Consider the following 24,140-nt stretch of genomic DNA (forward strand, 5'->3'; position numbering starts at 1 on the left):
AACATTTATCATTCCATCCTTCCAGTGTAAGTGGTAATGAGTGGCAGACACACTCATCAGCAGTATTGGATCAAGTGCATCAGTCAACACAGGTCCACTTTTAGCTTCAATTCTGCATTAGAGTGGTGTGACTCCACTGTTTGATACTTAATGTTTTTGACAGTAGGAATGTTAAACAAAGCTTGCAAAGTTGTAAGCTTGCTTTCTCTGTGCTTGTTTTTGTTGGGACTTGAGGGTTGTCAACATGGGGAAGTATGTGATTAAATAGCTGTACTAGTTTCCTGTGTGAACACTGCTTCACACTCAGAAAGCATTTGTGTGATTTAGCTTAGCCAGTTTCAGAAATGCTTATAAAAAGTGCTGGTTTGGTTACCTGTTCAGTTTTAAATTCACATCCTTTCTTCCCTGTTTTATAACAGTTTTTCCATACAGCGAGTGAGCCCTTACTCTTGCATTGTCAGTATCCAGGCTTAGTTTTGTTACAGATATTTGTAACAATGATTGTATCTATAAGATACTACATGTACAAAATTTCTAGTGTATTTGGTTTCACTGATTTTGTTCTAGATAGCTGACTTATTTATTTCAGCAGAGATAGTTAGAATAGAGGGTGTTCACTTACTGTATTTGAGTTTTGTAAATAATTAGTAAGTTCATGCAGTAAATCAGCTATTTGAGTTGCTCTCCTCCTTCATGAGTGAAAGAGGAGAAGGTCCTACCTTCTTTATCCAGAAATGTGCTGGCTAGAGCACTGTCCTGGGAGGTCCCAAGTCATTTATTAGATCTAGCTCAAAGCTGATGGGATAATAATCACTTTTCAGAAAACTCTGTTGGTTTCCTTTGCCTTACTATCTTTTTAATTCTTATTAGCTAAGTCACTCCTCAGCCTTTCCTTTAGTTAGGCTATGATTGGACATGTATATACTTTTTAGTGCTCAGTTCATCTTATTAATGGTGTTTTCCTATGTTTATTCATCTTCTCTTGTACAATGACTCTGTTTCAGCAGAGTTTATTAACCTCTTGAAGAACTCACCCTGAAACTACAGTCTTTTTGTAATATTTAAACTGAAGGCATGTCTTAGAACAAAGATAGGAAAAATAATGTAGCAAGTTCTGAACAGTGTGGGACTTATTAGTCTAGTATCCCTAGCATTGTTCGTGCCCCATGTCTGGAGATGTAGCATTTTGACTGTGAATAATATAGAGTGGTAAAAATAAAAGAGCTCTTGCACAAAGAGAAAGGGGGTGAGGATAGAAAGTGAAGACATAAATCAGTACTACTGTATTTTGTCTGACAGCCTTCAGTCGTAGGCTGCATTCTGCTCTTCTAGGAATTTCCAGACATTTCGCCTTGCTTCTTCAAAGCCCTGCATATCTCCAAAGATATTGAAAGGTGGCTTTGTACAGTTAGCACCTTGAGGTCCCCTTGTGTTGCACTGTATGCTACACTCTTCATTGAGCAATACCTGCAGGAAACAAAGGTGGAAAAAAAGCCTTTGATGTGGAAATCTCACATAATGCCTTTAAATGAGGTGAGTGTATCTGTTCTTTAAGGGAGTTTGGAGGGCAAAAAGGCAGAAATTAACAAAAAACCTTAAGCAACATTTTGAGTGGATGAGTTGCTCAAAGTGAAGAACTTAAATGTTTTTTATAGTGAGATTATTGATATTACTGATATAGTGAGAGTATTGATATTACTTCTTGAACATTAGAAAGGTCTTTCTTAATAGGCTTTGTCAAATTGTGATACAGTTCTGTTGTTGCCTAATGAAAAATGAAATTGATTTGCCAAAAGAGAGAATATAACTTTTCTTTCATACGCAGAAGCCATGCAGCTTTAACCTGTACTGGAGAAGTTTGAACAATACTGTTTCTTCAAACACACTTGAGACAGTTAACTTAAAATCTTTCCTTGTAGCTGAGAGTTAAGGGTCCTTTATGTTGTTGAATTAGTCAAGTAGGATTTGTATGGATAGTTTCAGGGGACATTTTTGTTTTTCACTAAAAACAATTTGGATTTTGATTTTAAAAACCAACCCTTTTGCTGAAATTCATCAGCTATTTCTAACTAGAGGTTGACGAAATGTTGTCATCTACACCATTTCTCCTGGTTATGCAGTGATATGGCTGGATATCACATATGATTTACGGAATATTGTACGTGACTTGTTTGGCTGAATCAGATTTTCTAGTAAAATCCTCACATCTGCAAAATTATCTCCCACGACAGATAAAAACTTCTGAGTATTGCTGCTTGAATTTCATGCAGTTTGTTAGCTGAGTCTCTTACCAACCTTCTTTTTATTTAGTCTTAGACTGTCTTCGGTGTACTGTCAGCACTGCTTTCATTTCTGTTCTTAAGGACTGCAGCACTATACATACCTGTGTTACGTCTCTTTCTCAAAAATACATGGAAACTCTCAGGATTCAGGTACACCCTTTCTCTCTTCTGCTGCTTGTGGAGCATGTTGTGCTCAGCAGTTATGATGGTAGAGTACAGGGAGGCAGGGTTTTGTCAGTACTGTATGTTACTAGGTCTCAGACCATCCACATAGAGGTGACTATTGCAGTAACTGAACAAAGACTGAGGGAGACAGCAGGAGTGATGCTGCAGCGTGGTTTAGTGGTGTTAGGGTAAAGGTTATAGCAGTCATAGTCCATTTCCTTTCTCTTAAAACAAACGCCCCCAAACCAACAAAACCAAATAAACCACCCACTTTCTTTTCTTTGTTTTTACTCACAGATTATATTCTTCCATGTAGACAAGAAGCTATTTTTCCATGCAGCTTCTTCAAGATTAAGATAGAAAAATGTATGCCTTTCTTTGAGTCCCTTGGGTTGGTGGGAAGGCAACTTTCTTTACTGACTAACTTATTTTACTAGTTGACATATCTACAATACAGTCTCTTTGTGTGGGTGCACAGGATGACACTGACAAGTGATTTGGGTTGCTAATCACAAAGGAAATTTATATCCTTGGGCTCTTTATTGTGACAGTGTATGGATAGTAAAAATTATAAGCTTACACATTGATTGGAATTTATTTACATTTATTTACACTTCTCTTACATTCAGGTATTTTTAATGCCATTTGCCTTGCCAGGCATGTAAAAAATCTTATGGTTCTTTGTCTTTCACAAGTAGTACTTTCAGTGTCTTTTAAAATGCAAATGCCAGTTAATGCAAAAAAATCTACTTACAACTATTTTTATTTATTTATTATATTCTAAATCTACAGTATAGAATACATGACATTCTGCATAGTATATTAATTCAGCTTTGTACAGTATCCTTTAAAAGGTGGTCAAGGGAGGCACAGGTTTCCATCTAGTAGAGTGAACCTTACTGGCGTAGGTTTGTAGGTTTGTGTGCTTCTCGGTGGTATGTGCCTGGTGCTAGCTGAAATCCTGAACTGGTACTGCGACGCAGTGCTAACTGGTCACAGTGTGTGTCAACTAATGGAGCTGCCGTGTACTGCACAATTGGGCACTGCTGCTCAGTTCTGGATGTATGATGTGGCTGCTGTAGTTTTGGTTATTAATGCAGCATATTTCAACTTTACATGTAGTGTGTTGTCTGTACACAGAAAGCTCTTCTTTCTCTAGGTATCTTTCTGGCTGAGCTCAGAGAACCCATTTCTAAAAACCTGTGCATCTGCTTTTGCACATATACAATAAACCAAGATATCAATAACCTTTTATGCTGAGAGATGTATTATACACATTATTAATAGTCCAATGGTGTCACATTTTGTAGACTTGCAAGATGCCATGATACATTCTGGCTGCACTTAGGTCTTCTACAGGGCAAACAGCGCATTCATGACAAAGGCATAACAGATCTTCTGGTGTGAACACAAGATTACAGACCTAGCTACCAGGTCATCCATTCTTCAAGGGAAGAGTGCTCTGGGTAACTGTCCCTCAACACTTTGTAGTGCTGGGTGGTGGAGGTAATGCTGGATGACTGTCCCCTGCCACACAGTAATGGGGGTAATGCTGGACATGCCATAAGCACTTTGAGGCAGGAGCTGTCTTTCTGGGCTGCAGATGTGCCCCATCTGGAATAAGGACATCCTCTTCCATGAGTGAGATGCCGAAGGACTACTGTAGTATCTGTAATAGCAACAAGCCCACCTGATCCTTCCTAGGACTTGGGGAATCCCAGCACTGTAGAAGAGTTTCTCTGGCTTCTGCGTTGGAAAAATGCCACCAGTTGCTGTCAAACTGGCATCTCTCACTTCTTTTTCAGGCCCAGGGGTATTTACATCCTTAGTATTTCCCTGGTAACACAGTCAGCTGGCATTCAAAGCTAGAATGAGCGGAGAGTAATTAGCCCCACTGAGTGCAGCACAAGGTTGTTAGCAGCTCTACAGAGCAAAGACTTCTTTCTGAAAGGCTTTAGATGCACAGACCCCAGAATTATAGTGGAAATGGTAAGTTTCTTGCCTGTCAGCCATGACAGGAGCTGACAAGCCCTCGGCCATCTGCCTGGCTGATATTTAGATGACACCTACTGGTGAAGTGTCCCCACACTTCAGGGATATTTTCCATGCAGAGAACAAACCATTCTCAGATGTGCCATAGCACTGGGCTTAACATGCCATTCTGCTAAGAATAAGAGCTGCCTGCGGAGAAAGCATATCCCTTATCTTAAACTATGAACTGGTGTCATTAGAGAGTTTAGCGCCAAACCACAGAAGAGAAATTCCTTGAAAAATGGCATCCCCAATTCAATTTTTTTAGCTTGGTTCCGTCTCACACTTTAATCCCTGGAGTTTGAGTAGGGATAACTTTTGGATGCATGTTTGATCTATCTAGGGGGGTATGCAAAACTTCCCTGGACAGGGCCTTTTGCCACTTCGGAGTTGACCCTGCTGTGGGTCAGGTAGGTGGCAGCCAAAAGTCCCTCCCAACCTATAGCATCCTGTGATTCTGCATTGCTGCCATTCTGTCTGCAAATGTTACAGCCATACACTTCAAATCAAGCTTGAAAATATTCTCAAGTCAATGTTGCTTCTTACTCTTCCAGATACCCTCAGCTTTTTCAAACAGCAGCAGAATCGGAGGGAGAGGTGGGAACAAAGTCATGTGGCTGTCAGAAAGGTCTCTCGGCGCTCTGTCAGCAAGGAGCGATGGGTGGAGACGCTTGTGGTTGCAGACAGTAAGATGGTTGAATATCATGGAAGTGACCATGTGGAATCCTATATCCTTACTATAATGAATATGGTACGTACGATATTTCCTTTTTTTAGATAAGTGAATGAAGCAAATTGTAACTTCATTATGTCACTGATCTCCTTGAAGTAAGTCTGTAATATTGTTCACTGAAACGAATGTAGTATTATTCATATATATTCATTGAAACTCTGTATTTTAAAGTATTTTTTACCTTGTATTTTGCATAGGCATAATTTTTCTCTGGATTTTAAGTGAGAGAAGTTTCATAGCTATAAATCCTAGCACTAATTTTCTTTCCACTGAAATTCCCTGTCTCCCCTGGAACCTGTTGCTCATTGGTGATTTCAGGTTGGTAGCTACAGCAACAGAGAGAAATTCTACAGTTTTAAGCAGCCCACTGGAGATTGTATTAACTTAGCAAGAACTAAAATGTCAGTGTGTTACTGTTTTGGTCACGAATCCAAATGGCACTATTTGAGCTATTATGAAGAAAGTTAACGCTGTCCCAGTTAAAACCAGTACAGCTGTTCTTCCAGATGAGTATCCTGCCTACAACACAAAGTCCATGTTGGAAAAAAAAAAAAATTATCTTTCAGTGTTTTCCTGTGTGAAAAGTCTCAAAATGTAGGTCGGATCTGGGAAAAGCAGTAGTGTTTCATGAGACTGTCTACAGATATGTGTTCTGTTATTATCTGTATCATGGTAGATACTGACCTTGGTAGGTCTACTGAGGATGTCTTCTATGTCGTTATCATGGTATGTGTGTAATATATGTGACATTAATCACAGTGTAATTCTAGCCATGGTAACCAATCTGTCCCTTATGTTTATACAGTATGTTTCCAACTGTGCCCAAGCAGTCTGACTAGCTACTGAGGCAGTGAGCCTGATAAAACAGACACAAAGCTGATATGAGCACATGAGGTTTTGTCCACACAGGGAGAATATGTGGAATAAAACCCTGTCATGATCAGATTCATGAACAAACAAGTCTTAACATTTTCTCTGCAGTCTGTACCTGAGATATTAGGGTTAATCACAATGATTCAATTTTCAATCTAGTATCTTGAAAAAGACCCATATCCAAATCAGACCTTTGTAAACATAGTTCCCACTTTATTTTGGTAATTTCCCCTTTAGTGGTCTTCTCCAAAACAGTTTTGACCCAAATGCAATCCATTTTGTCCATTCATATTTCTTGTGATATATGGCATAGCTCACATATAGATAGCCTATGACTATCTTGTCTTCTGATTCCCTTTCCTTCTGCCTAATTCAACATTGTGATGATGTTTATGACATTTGGGTCAAGTTTTTGCTGAGTTCGGTTCTTGCTCGTTTTTTATGTGGATTCTTTTTTTAACTGGTTCATTTTCTTTGCTTTCGTTCTTATTATCCTCTTCTGTGCTGTGAAAACACAAGAGTATACATCATTTAACTGATTTCTCTTTGCCTAGTACTGACTAATTTTTGCTTTGTTGTGGCAGAAGCTGATTCCTGCCAAATCAAAACAGAACAATTTGATATGCTGTTTTTTTGGCACCCTGAGTGGACTTTTCCATCAGTGTTATGTCACTCTAGATGTGACTTCTTTTCTGCTAATGTTTTTTAAGAACTCTGAAGTTCTTGAAAGGGAAATGGACATAAAATGATCTTGTGACTCCTTTTGCTCTTTAGATTAGTAACTTTTGCCACATCCTGTATCATCACTCCTTTGGCAGAGCTGCCTTTTGCAGTAGTTCTAACATTTATTGCATTTCAGTAAACTTTCAGTGAAGTGCATTGAGGATTTAAATGCAAAACAACACCCCTGCCCCAAAATGAGTAGTGTGCTTGAAGTAAATATTGTATTTTCTCTCTAAAGTCCTGTTCTGCTATAGAGGAATTGGTTAATCTCATACCTCCTGGCTCTGGCACAGGTCACAGGTTTGTTCCACGATCCAAGCATTGGCAATGCAATTCATATTGTGCTGGTCCGGCTTATCCTCTTTGAGGAGGAAGAGGTAAGGTTTTTACTTTCCTCAAAATGTCACTTATAAAACTTGGGAGTTCAATGCATCAAGCTATAATTATAGAGAGGAGGGGTTATTTGCTTAAAATGTGTTCATTTTACTCTTCTATTAATCTTTGGCATGTCTGTTTTTAGAATAAATGCTGCCCTGGATAGCTAAGTATTTAGATGATGACTTAAGGTATTTCTGCATAAAATTGCCACAGAAAATGTAATTAAAACAGGCAAATTAGGAATGGGGAAATGGAATCATATCAAAAGAACATGGGATGCCAAGGAAGACTAGATGAGAAACGGAAATTATGCATCATCACTCAGAATCTAGTTACCTAGCATTACCTGAAATGTATTACGAAGTGTAATGCTAGAGTATTGCAGGTCTCTGAAGAGGTAAATCTGTTACTGTGCAGCTCAAACACACGTTTTTCTTTTTAGACCTCTTTCAAAACAAAAAAATGAATAAGTAGGTACTAATAGCTGTAAACTAGCTATATAATGAGATATAATGATATAATGAGAATATCTCTCATTCAAAAATATATTGCTACATGCTTAAATACATGCTGATTGTCATCATTTTATAGTTATTTTAAAACACTGTGCATGACATAGTTTGCTCTGACTGCAGGAGCACATTAAGAGGATTTTCTCAGTGGCTTGTGATTTATAACCACAAGCTGGATGGTCCCAAAGCTATTGAAGGCAGCGAACCAAGCCACGGGGCCAGGTTATGTCTTCTGAAATAATTATTAGGACAGAGTCTATCCTTACAGCCCTCAGTGTAAGGATATGCAGGCCAAAATCTGTAGTTTGCATCTTAACAGGACAATTAGGACCTGAAGACCATGATGACGTCCAGTTAAGTTTACTTGCTAAATTTCTGTGGCTGTTTTGATAATAAACCATGGATTCCTGTTCACTTTAGCATGTCAATGTTGGAAGCAGCAGCATTGGATATCTTTCAAAATTTGGTTTTAAGTTAACCAGAAACTACTGTCTGGTAGCAGTATTATTTAGGTGCTTTGTAAAAAGTTTACTTTACTCAGTAGAGTAAACTGAGACAAGATACAGTGAATGCCCAAGACCAGAAATGAGAAAATATGTTTTTGAATTAGTTTATTTTTGCATACTTTGTATTTCAGAAGAAAGTTCAGTAACTTGCATGTATACTATATAATAACAAGATGAGGAAGAAACATCTATGACTGCATTGTTTCTCTTTGGAATTGAAAAATATTGTGAAAGAAGTACACCCTTAGAAGCAGAATTGTTCCCTGAGCATGACTTTGTTGATGTAACATTGAATGGCAAACTTGAGCATCAAGTCCCACAGTAATTAGTCTTAGCCTTCTCTTTAGAGGAAAACTCGCTTTCAAGAGAATATAAAATGTTTGTTTGAAAGTTTTAATTCAGTGTTGGGTCCTATGAAGCTCACTTACCAAAAAAATATGTAAATTTCTGCGTTGAATTTTTCTTTTAGCTGCACCAATTACAAAAATGTCAACACTTTAACTTAATATTCAATATGTTAGATAAATACATGTCATTACTTCTAATGATGGCTCTAGGTTTAGGCAAAAGCATAATCAGTTGTGTTTCAAAGATTACCCAGCTTCTTGGCTAACATCACTGACATGTTATTGCAATGCAGTGTGGTCTTTATAATAAAATTTTCCTTCATTTCCCATTAGCAAGGCTTGAAGATAGTTCACCATGCTGATAAGACACTAGCCAGCTTCTGCAAATGGCAGAAGAGTGTCAATCCCAAGAGTGACATCAACCCTACACACCACGATGTGGCTGTCCTTCTAACCAGGTATGACAGCAGTTCAGCAGCCGTGACTGACTATTGTTTAGTTGTGGTTTTTTGGTGGTGGTATTTTTTTATAGGCTCGTGCCATCATTTAGTTCATCTGCACAGAACCCAGAAAAGTGGTCTGATGAAGATATGCTGTTTCTGAAGCAGTGTCAATGCAAAAATAACCCTGTGTAATCGTGTCTGACACTCATACAGGCAGAGAATATGAGCTGTATTACAAAAATGTGGTTAAAAGTTAGACCTTCTGTATCTTTTAAAGGGATTGATTTTCATTTGTTTTCAAGGTACATATAACACTTTATGTTTGTATGTGGGTGTTTAATTATAGATGCATCTTAGTCAGGAAATTGAAATCTGTATATCCCAAGAGATTAGCAATTTGCAGAGCTCAGGTCATTTTCCCCACTTGATCCTATCTCATTCTGTGCTCGATCACTCCTCTGTAGACTTTGAGGCAATATACCAAACAACGTAGCATGTAGATGAACAACTTCATAATGAAAAATCCTAAAGTAATACAGAGGTGCAGCTCAGAATGGAAGAGTGTTTTGTGAACACAGTGCTGTTTATTTTTAAGCTTTAAATTGTATGATTTATAAATATTATCTCCGTATTTAAGGAGACACAAAATGGTTTTTTACATGTGAGCAAGGGAGGCACAGAAAACTTAAAGGCTATGTCTGAGGTTACACAGGGAGTTTGTGGCGGGGCCTGAAGCAGAACTTGTACAGGTCTGTAAAAATGGATTCAAGCTGCACATGACTGAGAGAAAAGATTTGGTCTATGGTCTGAAAAAAAAAAAGTCCTAAGTTAAAGTCCATCAGGGAAAAAAAAAAATGAACAAAAAAACCCCCTCAAGTGGTGCAGTAAAGACAGTCAGCAAATCTTAAAATAAAAATGAGAAAAAGAAGTCTCACAATGATGCTTTTACCTCTCCAAATAAACAGGCTTCAAACAGTTCACTTGAATGAAAATGAGTTATGGTGAGTTTAATAAACTGTACCTCAAAACACTGTCAGAGGTGGAGGTTGTAAAACTTTTTCTTAAGTGAGTTGATAGTAAACATACGTATTAGGCACTACAGCAGCATAAATATTGGCTACAAATTCTAGCAGTATAGTATTACAGTAGCAGAACAAATGCATGTTGTTGTTGCGTGTATGTTTGTAAAAATGTTAACCCTACGCTTTGCTTAAAATGCAAATTAGCAGTGATACATTATAAGGTGGAGACTTAACACCCATTGTAAGTGACACTCTACAGTTGGTTTTAAGCTCTTTTAATGGCACGTCTCTTTTGTGATTCTAGAAAGGACATTTGTGCTGGCATGAATCGTCCATGTGAAACCTTAGGTTTGTCTCATCTGTCAGGCATGTGTCAACCTCACAGAAGCTGTAACATCAATGAAGATTCTGGCCTTCCATTGGCTTTCACTATTGCTCATGAACTTGGACACAGGTATGGTTGAAAGTGAAGGGAGAACCTAGCTGAGTTGAATTTATTATTTGCCAGACAGAAACAAAACAAGGATTGAGATAATGTCTCTATTATTAAAACCGTGTTTGTTTTTTCTAAGCAAAGGAATAAGAAGGAGATTCTTAAGCCTTTGACTTTTGTTTTTATTTACAGCTATTCAGTCTGCCCCATTTAACAGAGTCTGCTAGAGCAGTATATCAGGATGAAATAATTAAGCTACAAAGAAGCATCACTTAATCGTGCTAAATTTTCCAAACGGGTAGTGAATTACTATGCAATTACTTTACATGATCTCCGAATCAATCCAAATCATTTACATACAACATACCTGTTTCGTTACATCAAGGTATTTCAATATTGCAGATTAGCTAGAAACCAGTTTTGATTCAAGCAGTCAAACTTCACAGAAATATCAAATCTTTTTTCTCCTTTCTGATGAACAAATAAAGACACTTTTGGGTATTTCTTAACAACCAGTATCTTCTGTATATTAATATTGCTATTGTGGATACACTTAAGTCAAGTCAGCTGAAGTTCCTGGGCATTTAGTTTGGGACATGGCTAAACTTTTTTTATGATTGGGTATTTTTGCTTGAAATTAGATTTCTCAGTATTTCTAATTTCAAAGGAAGTTTTGGCTGGTTAGTTGGTTTGTTAAACTCACCTGAAAAAATTCTAATTTTTGGATCTGTTTTGATACTGAGATGTTCTCCCCAGGGTAAAGGCCTATCTCATGGATATTCTGGTTTGGCTACAAAGCCTGCACTTTTCAGCTGGACCATGTTGCTTGGCTAGGTGACATGATCACTGCTGTATCTACAATCACATTACTTTCATTCTGCACCCAACCACCAGTCAGGATGAAGTCTGTATTTCCTGATGGGATATAGTAATAATAATCTCATACAAAGATTACTCAAGTATTGATCCTGTCACCCATTAATTGGCCTTTCTTTATTCAACCTCTCAATAGCCAGAAAGGAAATAGTGTAAGTAAATAATGCAGAAATCATTACAATTGGATCTGGGTGCTTTGGGTTTAGTTACTTGGTTCCCACAACCTCTTGCTGATGGGGAGCTTTTTTCATTAACACTAGTTATCTGAAGACACTTATTCTCCTTAGAGCAGTGTGTGACCTTCTCCAGGTCTAGCTTGGGTGACTGGTAACTCACTGTCCTTTGAATGCTGTGAGAGTACAGCTATACTTGCCTTTGCAGGAGTGGTGCAGGGCCTTGCCTCCAAAAATTGTCTCCACAAAGAAAATTGAATACTGTAGGACTTGTTGTGAACGTGAAACCATCCTTCCCTCAAGCCACGTTAGAGTACATATGTTAAAAAGTTCAAACATGAACAAGAAAAATCTGTAAGAACAGGTGAACAAAAAATGAGAAGAAAGCCGTGCATGTGTTCCTTGGATGCCAAAAGTCAATACTTTCCCATACTGTCTCTCTAGATGTTCACCATCTCCTGTGTCAGCAGACCCTATTCATGGAAAGGAGCCCGTCACTAAGGGGACACACGTGCTTTTATACCTCAGAGCCATTACTGAATTTGATTCAGACTGAAATAGTGCCCTGCTTTTGGAACATTTGAGTCATGGTACAATTATATTTTCCAGAAACAAAGTCTTAAGTGGTTTGAACTCTTTTTGATCCGTGACTGAATCGCAACCTGAGTCAGTTTTCACTGCTTTTTCGTACAAGGGCTTACACAACTTCAAATGTTAACAGTGTAGGTGTCAACATCTTCATATGTCAATATCCTTGTATTTTATTATTTCAGATAACCTACTTCACGATGAGATGACGTGGAGGCATGTGTGTTTAATCAGCTGAATCTCACCCAAAGTTTTTAATGTTTATGACTTTTACAAGTTGTTGAACAAAGAAATGCCTTAAGTCAGAGAAGCTGGAGAGAACCATGTTGGAAAGACCTGCCATGGAGGTCTGTTTGTAAGGCACAGTTTGAGAAAGCTAAATAGGAAGAAAGACTGGAGGTTGTAGGCTAGTTCACGGAATGTTCAGTAATTTGGAAAACTATCTCTGTCTCAAAAGAGATTTAAAAAGAAACAAGTGATAGAGACGTGATTATAAGATAGTGTAAGACAGAGTGTAACAAAGCCTGATCTTTGTTAAACTGGTACAAATCTGGGATCCAAGAGCTAGGAAGCTGTTTGCTTTAGCAGCTTTAACATAACTGAGTTTTAAACTGTGACTCCCAGGTCAACTGTGCAATAGTGTTTTGACTCCCTTAAAAATACCCCTGCATATAGCTCTTACAGCCTGTTCTTTATTTTGTGCTGGTCAGTATTACTGTACGTAACAGACATGTTTGAAAGCCTGTTGCAGTGTAGATTTTTTTGTAGGCTTTGGGTCAGATCTTCTATATGGCTTTTTAGCAAAAGGTATCTACAGCCCAGCAGAGGAAGAAGCAACCTTGGTGTCTTTCTAAGCACAGTGTGGAACCCATAGATAGATGTTGTGGTACAACCAATCAGCTGGAATTATTAGGTGTTGGTTTTTATCTCCAGTTTTGGTATCCAGCATGATGGAAAAGAGAATGACTGTGAGCCCATTGGAAAGCGCCCATATATTATGTCCCGACAGCTGCAGTATGATCCTACTCCGCTCACCTGGTCACAGTGCAGCAAGGAATACATCACACGTTTCCTAGAGTGAGTGATCAGGTTGTAGTATTTCTCTGAAATGAGTACAACTGTGTATTAGACATTTGTGGAGTTTAAAGTAAATCCTGTATTAGTACGTTACTAGGTGTAGGTTTTTGTAGTGTGCTTGAGTTAATTTCCATGGAGGGTGTACCCCAAGCTTATTGCTTACTTAGTATTTGGGAAAAGCTTCATTATATTCTTGCTTTCTGGAAGTGAACTCAAGTCTTGTCATATCAGCTCAGGTTTGGTGCAGCCTGCAGCTTTTTGCAGTTATCAGGAAGAAAGAAGCGTTTCCATCAAGGACTTTGATGGAATGTCATAAATGTTGCCCTTGCCCACAATAACATATGCTTGACTTCAATGACTTGTTCAAATTCATTATGTTCTTTTTAAGAGCAGCAGTATGGTATAACTTTAAGCAGAGGCTTTGGTGTGCTCTGAAGCCACACTGCAAACCATAATGACCTCATAATATTTCCACTTCAATAAACTATATTTTGCCTTTGTGACCCTCCCTAACCAGGTGGAGTGCTTTTTGTTTGCAGCACTTCAGCGTATCTTAGCTGGAATCTGAAAATACTATTTCCAAAGGCCATATAAAAAATTACCATTAAGAATTAGATATTGAAAGTCTATATAGAAGTGTCAAAAAAGTGTGATTGTGGGTTGGTTTTTTTTAATATGCAATTTTTGTCTTTTAGCCGTGGGTGGGGATTCTGTCTAGATGATATCCCCCAAAAAAAAGTTTTAAAGTCCCCAATCATTGCTCCTGGAGTGATTTATGATGTGCATCACCAGTGCCAGCTTCAGTATGGTTCCAATGCTACTTTCTGTGAAGATGTGGATGTAAGTGCTGTATGTTTTTCTTCATTCTCTTAATAAGAACTTAACCTTCTTGAACGATGTGGAAGTGCAGTCAGTGAACCTCAGTTGCTAACTACAAATGCAGCATGTTCCAAGTCTCATAGGACAGATGTGTAGCGAAGGCATTGCCTAACACTTTCAATGTCACTCTGCAGATTCTGTAAGTGAGTTGTTACACTGTTTGCCTTGTATTTTGCAAGACCTTTACTGGATCTGGCCCCATATCTATTGTTACATGCCTGTCCTTCAACAGTAGAGTCAATTGGGCTTTAAACTTATAATACTGATCTTAGGTAAATTATCAATGCAGCTTAAATCCCATTTTAAAAATCAAGATACTTCAAGCTTGTAGCTTTCAACTGACCAAATTGATTCTGTGAACAAATCTTCAGTTCCAGGAAGAGTTTTCAGAAGAAACCAGGATTGTGCTCTCTTCCCCTATGTCCTGATTTTTCACACTCTCAATGGTCTACCTAATTAAAGGAAATTTCAGTCTATGTACCCTGAAGAATCTTTATTTTCCCATAAAATATGGGAAATATGTGGAAATATGTAATTTACAAAGTACCCTGGGGTTTGTCTCACAGCACAGCAAAACAGTGTTGTATGAAGATGCAAGGGAGCAGTATAGTCATAGCAGCACAACTCTCTGCAAGAGCTAGGAGCCACTGCGGACTAACAGGTTGTATTAGCTAAGGTGCAGTGGTATGGTATTTTAACTGTACCTAGCATGTTCAGGGCTATTTGACTCTGTACAGCATTTTTCTACATAGAACAGTTCAGCAACAGTAGCTTCAAGTGTTAGTCTAGCTAAGTGATCGCTAATTTTTGCGGTGTTTTGGGCAGCAATATGCAGCAAACATTGCAGACAGCATCCAGCTTGCTCCCCTTGTTAAACAGGGCTGTGGCAGAAGTGGCATCATGCCTATCAGCAGTGCTGGAGTGTTTTTTAGGCAAGGTGTTGTGCACAGCTGTGGATTGGGGACTGCTGATGTTGACTGTTTATTCCATTCAGATAATTACATGTATCCTCATCTACCTTTGTATTAGGGAGATTATTTCTGATTTATCTTCTCAGCCTTAATAGATAACATAATTACCAGTGTTGAACGGCAACTACTGAATCTGAAGCAGGTATTGAAAGATTGCTTTCATTACCTGCTGTTCCAGTTTCCTCAGTTATCATAATTTGTCTGTTGGTACAGACAGAAAATTAAAGGTAGTTTTGCAGTATTGGTTCATTCTACCTCTCCTTGGGTTTGAAGCTAGTAGGCCTTTTACATTCGACATCTCCTGATTAACCAATTTTACAGCTAGACACATGTCAGAAGATTAATTGGTATAATCTCATTTTGCATTTTAGTGGAAGGGCTGTGTTTTACATGTAGCTGAACTGGCAAGGAAAGGAATTGTGAATAGTATAGTCTGCCTGGCATGTTGCATGATCAGTGTAGTCATTTTGTCTAAGAGGTCTGTCTGTTCTTTGCCTTTCCACTCTTTACTTAACACTGACCAGGCTACATTTGTTCTGTAACTTTCAGCATCTGACTGAATTCAATCCACAGATTCTTTTTGAGAGAAGAATCTGTACTTAGCTGAAGATGTCCCAGGGTTCAGTGATTACAGTTAGCAAAGACTGAGGTTTATAATTCAGATCGTGGCTTCCACAAACCATTTAGGTAGTAAGTCCTCTAAGCATCTTGTGAAGTACGTAAATACTATACCTCTAATAAGGAAAAGAAAAGCAAAATACAGAATAGGGGCAGGAATTTTCCAAGTGGTAGGTAGATCCATAGTTTCCTATAGGACAGGGTGTAGGAGCTCAGAATCCGTATCTTATTGCCCTCTCTTTATCTCTAAACTTTCACTGACTTAAGTGAAACTAGGTTTTTTTGGACTCAAGTTTTCTTTAAGGCACAAACTCTGATCTTATAGATCGGGTGGAAAGTGTATACTGTATTGCTGCTTATAAAAATCACTTGTCTTGCAGTGAGTCCATGGTAATGTCATGAATTTCTGGCTGTTGCCTCCAAAAGCACACAGTAAACAGTGCTTTTTCATTTACTGTTGTTATTCCAGAATTTTTAAAGATGGAAAAAAGTTCTGCTACATGGAGATCAATATGGAAAAATTCTTGCAAAGCTAAAGAATTTCCTCTGTGAGCTCTTGACTTTGAAATCTATGAGTGCACTTCATAAAAATGTAACCATCAGTGGAAAGCTGTGTTCGGTTCCTATGCCTTTCTCTGGTGTCTGAAACACAGTGCAGGAGTGCACTTTATACTCTAAAAACCACAGAACATATTCTTTATACAAGATTTAAAATAAGTGATGAATTTCATAATGAAAGGAAATTCATCAGCCAGAACACTTGCGTAGCTCTGCCTTGAGAACCTGTTAAGCTCTGCTTAACAAAGAGGTGCTAAGTAATGCTGCTCTTGAACTATCAATAGGGAACTGCAAAACAACCTTTGACTTGTATACATTGCCAAAAAGCAGCTAAATGAGCCGAGATGCAATGTCCCAGACATTGTATTCCAGCTGGAGATTTGGGCTGCTCTGAGGTGTTCTGTACTATCAACTTTCCTTCTGGTGTTCTAGATGACAACCAAGGTGAACACACAATGCAGAAAGTAAATAAAAGGCAACTTTCTCAAAACAGACTGTGCCCAAGCTTAGCTATTTTAAATAGAAGCAGGTCAGAAACCAGCAGCCAAGTTTTGCATTTCACACTCGGCCAAACGTTGCTGCTAGCTCATTGGGTCTGGATTTTTGCAAGTGCCCAGTTTCTGTGTTGGCTCCCAAACGTGGCATGTTGCTTGCTCTGAGAATCCCAGTGGATGTTGCTAGTGAGATCCTTCTTATTGACTCCTTTCTCTGATGACACTTACAGCTATCCCTGCTTCACAGGTAGATGCTGCCAGCTCTGTTCCCTCTCTCAGTGCTGAACTCTGTGTTTCAAACAGCCTCAGCCAAGACCTGGCCCAGAGCCCCTGGGCTTTTGCTTCTGCTGTTCCAGTTGGGAGTGCACAGTCTCTCTGACAACCCTGGTTTCCCCAACTGGGAAGTGGTCTTCCACACAAAGCCCTGCTCATTCCGGAGTTCCCAAGCATGAAGGGCTCCTGGATATCAACCAAAGGAGATGCTGGTGTGCATGTGAACTGAGGAGGGGGGGATAGCCCTTGATGTCTGTCCTCACTCTCTAGAGCATAGTTCTGATTGAGTGAAGACTTGAGTGAAGAAGACTTGTTATAAGGTGTCTGTAGTGTTTCTTGCCCTGCTAACTTTGTCAGCTCTCAGGAGTTTTTGTCCCTTCTCTGGAGTTGACCCCTGCATGTGGAGCAGCAGCTGAAATGCTGTGCTTTACTGGCAAGGTACTACATTAAGATGGCACCAGTTTCTGAGTAACTTAGTATGCATGCATTCACCAACCAGGGCCCTTACTCTATGCAGCCCACTAGGCTTTTTTCTCTGATAGCTAGCCTGGACTGCTTCTTTTAGATCATACCCTTTGCCATCTGCTTGGCTGATGTTTTAAGAGACCTGTGTTTTGATCTCTTTTTTTCTCATCCAGTTTTGGGACCTCCATGAATATTAACTTGGCTGTTATAGTTGGAGACATGACGTTGTTTTTACTTACCTGGCTGGCTTCTCTAACCTTCTTTGATTTCACTGTATGTTTTCAGACAGACAGCAATGCAAAATTGAACACTGTATTCATTAGTACTCATAAAATGCAAATAGTACAATCTCCGTTCACCTTCACTATAATCAGTAGTGCTCAAACTTCATAAAGCCATTTTTCTGGTGTGTAGCTGTGAGCTGAGCAGCCAATGAGGAGAATATTTGAATGCATGTAGTTCAAGTAATTCACTTGACAGAAAGTATTCACCATTTTGTATTTGTCAGATAGTCCCTCCTTGTACACCAAGAAAGAGTTCCTAAATTTGGACCCTTGGTGGGTGCTAACTTTGTGGAAAACCCTGAACATCTGCCTTTGGAAATACAGCCCTTATAAGGCTTTGTAAATGGATGTACAAAACTGTGGGAGGCTTTTGAAAATCTTAGCTGTAGAAGTTCAGCTCTGCTTCAGACTGCTGCAGTTTCCTTTCTTTTCCAGAACCTTTGCCAAACACTCTGGTGCTCAGTGAAAGGCTCCTGCCGCTCCAAACTGGATGCAGCTGCAGATGGAACTCGATGTGGAGAAAACAAGGTGACTGTGAGCCATGCTGCCTGGAAGCTGCGCTGCCTGCAAAAGGGCAGCAGAGGAACCATAAGTAGCTCTGTCATTGTTCAGCGTGAAAGAGGGGTATCCTGTGATGTCTCCATTTGCACTTCCACTTAAGTTTTTGACATTCGGGGACTGAAATAACAAACAATTCACAATAACATTTTCCAGCGATGGTGATCTTAAGCTGTTTGTCCTTTCTCTTCTCTCTTCAGTGGTGCTTCTCTGGTGAGTGCATTACAGTAGGCAAGACTCCTGAAGCAATCCATGGCGGATGGGGCGTTTGGTCATCCTGGTCCCATTGCACAAGGACATGTGGGGCAGGAGTTCAGAGCGCAGAGAGACCATGCGATAACCCAGAGTAAGCTGAGTGCACAATCTTTTCTTACCTTTTATTCAAGACCCTTGATGTACTTATGACATTGGAAACTTTTATATGAGACTGTTATCAGCAGGTGCCACAGCAAGACAGACACTGAACACCCCTCCTTCCCAGTTAAGCATACCTGTGTGAAATTCAGTTGGCTCACCTTTTAGAATCATCTCATTCTTTAATCCTTGCCCTCCATGCAGCTTATTTCTACACAAAATGAAAAAATCCTGTTATTTAGCATTCAGGCTTTACAGAAAAAATAGAAATGTTGCTTTAATAATACTGCCACACCTGCCAGGTGAAAACAGTCGCTGGCAATCTGTTCCTGAGGGAAATCAAAGACTCACCTTTCATGTCTTGTTCTAGTCATCAGCTTTGTTTGAGCTTCAGACACATGAGTTCATAGGTATAGAACATGAAAGGCAGGATTTTCTAATACATATCTGAGCTCATGAAGACCCTACATCTCATTTTCAGAAATCACTAAGAGAGTGCCTAACAGCAGAAATCACTTGGCTTTTCTGGAAGAACCATCAAGCATTCTGGAAAATATGGTATTTTGGGGGATTTCATTTAATAAGGTAATTTGTTGTGAGCTCAGCCAGGCAATGCACAAAGCACTTTTTTGGGATACAGAGTTTGTCTAGAACTCTGTGCTCCATACTGGCATGTTTGGGTACTTGAACATGTGAATGGTATCTCTACCCTGTCAAGGATTCAGATTCACCTTGTTATCCCATTGCAACCTGAAAGACATTGCTCTTTTAAAACTATTTTTTACACAGAATCTCATGTCACAATCTAAATGTTCCTTTTCTAGACCACAATTTGGAGGAGACTACTGCACTGGAGAGAGGAAACGCTATCGGATGTGTAACATTAGCCCCTGCCGCAAAGGCTTGCCAACCTTTCGTCAGATGCAGTGCAGTGAATTTGATACAGTTCCCTACCAGAACGAATTTTACCACTGGGTTCCTGTTTATAACACAGGTACAAAGCTACAAATTTTTTAAGATCTTGTGTAAAAAGTCAAATTTACAGACCTATGAGAAACCTCTATGAGGGCAAGAAGTCACTGAGTTACAAGTCTTTAATTAGAGATAAAAATCTGGTGTGCCTCCATATGTAGGCGTGCCTTTTGTGTATACACAAAGGCAGTGGTTCTCCTCTACACATAGATGTTTCTTCAGAGCTCTGGTGTTAATGGCTGTGAGTGTAACTAGCCCAGTTCCTGGAAAGATATTGCACACAGAAAAGCTGTTGAAGTCTTGTCTATACTAATTGTATGGGATTGACCTAAACCATCTTTTGCAGTGTCAACTGCAGAACAAGAAGTACAGTAGTATAGTGTAGAGCTGCATGTTTGGGCCTGCAGGCATCGCTGCACCCAATAAGCAGAGCTCTTCTGCTGCACAAACATGGCTTTACTACTTCCAGACTCAGATCTGCATGGTAAGTGTACCTGGCACCACACTGAAGAAGTACTACCTTAGCAGGTTCGGTTTTGTACTGCCTTGTATTGTAGAGACAGAACTGAAGCCTCTACCTTATAACTTGCTTTGTAACAGCTAGTTACTAATTACAGGGGTTATAGTTATTACCATGCAGTTTAATTCTCGGTGTATGCATAAACGTAAGATGTAGATTATCCAGTAGAAGCTAGCAAATTTTTAATGAAAAAATAAACCAGAGAAATGAAGCTCAAGATTGAACTTTCATTTTCATTTGCCAGTTTTATTTTTCAGCATGTTCATTGCATTTTCACAGTTACTGGCAGTTCTGAATAGGTTTCCTAAATTTCAGCTACTGTTTCAATTTTTTCTAACAAATACACCATTGAAGATGAACCTGGAGCAGACAGACTTCCAGGAAAATTTCTGATGAAAGAACATATGGTTGACAGAAAAAGACTTTTTCAGAAGGACTCCCAGTAAAACAAACCATGCTAAATGCTAACAGGCTAAGGCTTAGTCCAAAGCCAAACTCATAAACTGTTTTCTACAGTCAACTGTCACTGGAGTCAGGATTCCAGTTCTCTCTGTTACTCACATGTACTACTGCAAGGTACAGCCTTGGTTCTGTTCTCTGCTCTAGGGCAGAGCTACAGAACTGGTAGTTCTGCATGTTCATTTGTTGCAGAAGGTCTGCTTTTAAAAGGAATTAAGAATCATGAATCAAATGCTCCTGCACACTGGAAGGCAGGCCTATGGTGTGTCCATGCCATATTTCAAATAGAGCTGATTGGAGCTTTAAAGACAAACCACTTATCTTTAAGTGCTGCATTGCTGAGCCTGATATATTTCATCTGGAGCATCCTGGGTTTCAGTGACCTTTTACAAAATCCTTCAAATGCCAAGGATATATTTTTTCTGTGGCTTAAAAAGCTTTTTGACTGTTTTCACCTGTTTTCTCAGCAGCCAGAATTTCAGTCTAGAGTTACATATCTCTCCCGTGATCTGTGATGTCCTTGATGTTTGCAACTTCTTTCTTACATTCCATTAACAGCACTTGAAGTGTTTTCTTGCTGCTAAACTCTTAACTTACAAAAATCGTCGCTTCCTCAGATAGGCCGGCTCTCCTGGAAACACTAATCTAAGCAGGTGGTTGGCCAAATCCTGTTCTGATCCTTCATCTGGCATCATCATTGTATGATTCAGGGTGTGTGGCTATCATGGGCACACTGCTTCCAGTTTTGTCCAGCCAGCGTTACCTACTGCACTGAAGTACATCTGAGAGTTTTCCTCTCATCTCAGTTTCAAATTTTCTTTCACTTTCCATTCAGTTGCTAAAGGTGTCCTGAGCAAAATAACTTCAAATAGGGTCATGAAACAGTGCTCTCTCTGTGAGATGGAGCAGTCTGAGCCTTTCTTGTGAGTGTTTGTCCTAGACAAACCATGACTTTAAACAAAAGCAAACCAACAGCCACATGTAAACCACACACAAAAAAGAGCTGATGTTTCAGGGCTCTGGAGACTTAATCACCACATCCACCATTATGTACACTAACCTTTGTCAGTGTGCACCAGCTTCCCTTACTTTTCCACTTAACTGGTGCAATCCAATTTCAAAGACTTTTCACAGCACTCTGTTACTACTTTAGCTTGCTGTGTGGTGGGTTGACCCTGGCCACACACCAGGTGCCCACCAAAGCTGCTCTATCACTCTCCCTCCCCAGCTGGACAGGGGAGAGAAATATAACGAAAAGCTCATGGGTCGAGGTAAGGGCAGGGAGAGATCACTCACCAATTACTGTCGCAGGCAAAACAGACTCAACTTGGGGAAAATTAATTTATTACCAATCAAATCAGAGTAGGATAATGAGAAATAAAAATCAAACCTTAAAACACCTTCCCCCAACCTGTCCCTTCTTCCCGGGCTCAACTTCACTCCTGATTTCTCTACCTCCTCCCCCAAGCAGCGGAGGGGGATGGGGAATGGAGGTTTCGGGTCAGTTCATCACACACTGTCCCTGCCACTCCTTCGTCCTCAGGGGGAGGACTCATCACTCTTCCCCTGCTCCAGCGTGGGTCCCTTCCACGGCATGCAGTCCTTCAGGAGCACACTGCTCCAGCATGGGTCCCCTGTGGGGTCACAAGTCCTGTCAGAAAACCTGCTCTACTGTGGGCCCCTCTTGCCATGGATCTGCAGTTCCTGCCAGGAGCCTGCTCCAGTGCGGGGTTCCCACAGGGCCACAGCCTCCTTCGGGCACCCACCTGCTCCACCGTGGTGTCCTCCCCAGACTGCAGGTGGATATCTGCTCCACCGTGGACCTCCCTGGACTGCAGGGGACAGCCTGCCTCACCGTGGTCTTCGCCACAGGTTGCAGGGGAATCTCTGCTCTGGCGCCTGGAGCATCTCCTCCCCCTCCTTCTGCACTGACTTTGGGGTCTGCAGGGCTGTTTCTCTCACACATTCTCAGTCGTCTCTTCTGGCTGCAGTTGTGCAGTAATTTTTTCCCCTTCTTAAATACATTATCCCAGAGGCACTACCGCCCTCCCTGATGGGCTCGGCCTTGGCCGGTGGTGGGTCCATCTTGGAGCCGGCTGGCATTGGCTCTGTTGGTCACAGGGGAAGCTTCCAGCAGCTTCTCACAGAAGTCACCCCTGTAACACCCCTGCTACCAAACCCTTGCCACACAAACCCAATACAGCTTGTGTTTTATTATCAGGCATTTTAAATCCTCTCATGCTGCACGTGGGTTATAAGGGGAAAAGAAAATATCATGAAGCTTTCCCAAGCCCTGAGTGCATGTAACAGTTTTTGTGTGGAAGCATCTAGTTAAGGAGATTAAACCCTGAACTAAACACTTTGTGACATTTTAGACTTTCTGCGTTCCTTCATCCTGCTGGAAAAACAGTAAATTGATCTTGATGGTCACAATTGTCTCTCCTGTCTTTAATTTCATAGCTTACATAAACCAGTTGTAATGAGTGACAAAGACTTCTTTGAATAGCTTATGATTTAATATAAGGTGAGATGCAACAAGCAGCTTTGACAAGCAACCTGGCAGAAAAGCAGTGAATGACATCTCACTATTACCTAGGCTAACTATATTTAAGGTTCCAATTCAGATTTTCCCTTCTGTTTTAATTGAGTTTGGGCCTGTTGAGGAACTTGTGTAGTCCTATTGTGGATTTGCCCCAGAGCATGGAAACCCATGTGCTCAAGCTGGAGCACCTGAGTGTCCCTGGGAGTCTTAAAATGAAGGGGACATCCAAGTTCAAGGGTAGCTAAAGTATCCAGCAGCTCTGACCAGGATATTTTCTGAACTATTCTCATGAGCTAGGCCCCGACTTTGACACTTTAGTCAGACTTTGGTGCTAATCTACTTCTCTTGCCATCAGGCTGACCCCACATTTATTTCTTTCACACCATTTGACAAGTTACATTTATCTGAATCTGATGGCTTCTCAGGGCTTAACTTCTATGTAGTAAATATGAGTCCTACACTGAATCATATAAATACCTTTCTTTTCTCAGTCAGTGGCTGGATCATCTCATGTACTGGCAGATAGGGGTTACGTTGCTGAAGTGTTTTAAATTATATATTTCTTCCAAAATATGTCTGTGTATCAAGTAAGATCTGTATTGATACAGTCACAGGGGCTGAGCTAACAGCATGAGATATGTTTCTGCTGCCACAGCTTTGAAACTAAACTTTCTTTTGGAGTTCCAAGCTTGGTTAAAGTAATAAAGCAGCTTCACCTCAGCTTTTTTTTTCTGTTTTGTCCATGTTTGGTAATTGTCTTTTCTAACTTTCTTTGTTTTGGATATCCTCAGCCAATTCTGAGTTCTCATAGAGGTGAGGGTTTGAAGAGAAGAGGACCACCTCTTTTCTTCCTTGTGAAGTAGGAAAAAATATTGAAGCCTTATCTTCTGCTGGCAGACACATTAATCACATCCTTCTCATTCAGGTTAAGCTGGATCCTTCCTGTATGTGAACTCATGGGAGTCAGCTGCAAGGGAAACAAATTTAAATGGGAAGGGAGTATGTTCCTTTCTAGTTATCTTAATGTTGTT

General features: G+C 40.0%; 1 protein-coding gene across 1 annotated transcript in view; it reads left to right on the forward strand.

Annotated features, from left to right (window-relative positions):
- ADAMTS12 (ADAM metallopeptidase with thrombospondin type 1 motif 12) overlaps positions 1–24,140 on the forward strand; it is a 175,590-nt gene that overhangs the window by 83,789 nt on the left and 67,661 nt on the right. The window contains exons 4-12 of the mRNA XM_049796008.1: positions 5,033–5,229; positions 7,101–7,184; positions 8,884–9,008; positions 10,320–10,469; positions 13,019–13,162; positions 13,858–14,002; positions 18,140–18,232; positions 18,463–18,608; positions 19,441–19,610. Of these exons, the coding sequence (XP_049651965.1) occupies positions 5,033–5,229; positions 7,101–7,184; positions 8,884–9,008; positions 10,320–10,469; positions 13,019–13,162; positions 13,858–14,002; positions 18,140–18,232; positions 18,463–18,608; positions 19,441–19,610 (1,254 nt within the window). The remainder of the gene's footprint in view (positions 1–5,032; positions 5,230–7,100; positions 7,185–8,883; positions 9,009–10,319; positions 10,470–13,018; positions 13,163–13,857; positions 14,003–18,139; positions 18,233–18,462; positions 18,609–19,440; positions 19,611–24,140) is intronic.

This window comes from Accipiter gentilis, chromosome Z (assembly GCF_929443795.1).
Source record: "Accipiter gentilis chromosome Z, bAccGen1.1, whole genome shotgun sequence".
Taxonomy (NCBI): Eukaryota; Metazoa; Chordata; class Aves; order Accipitriformes; family Accipitridae; genus Astur; species Astur gentilis.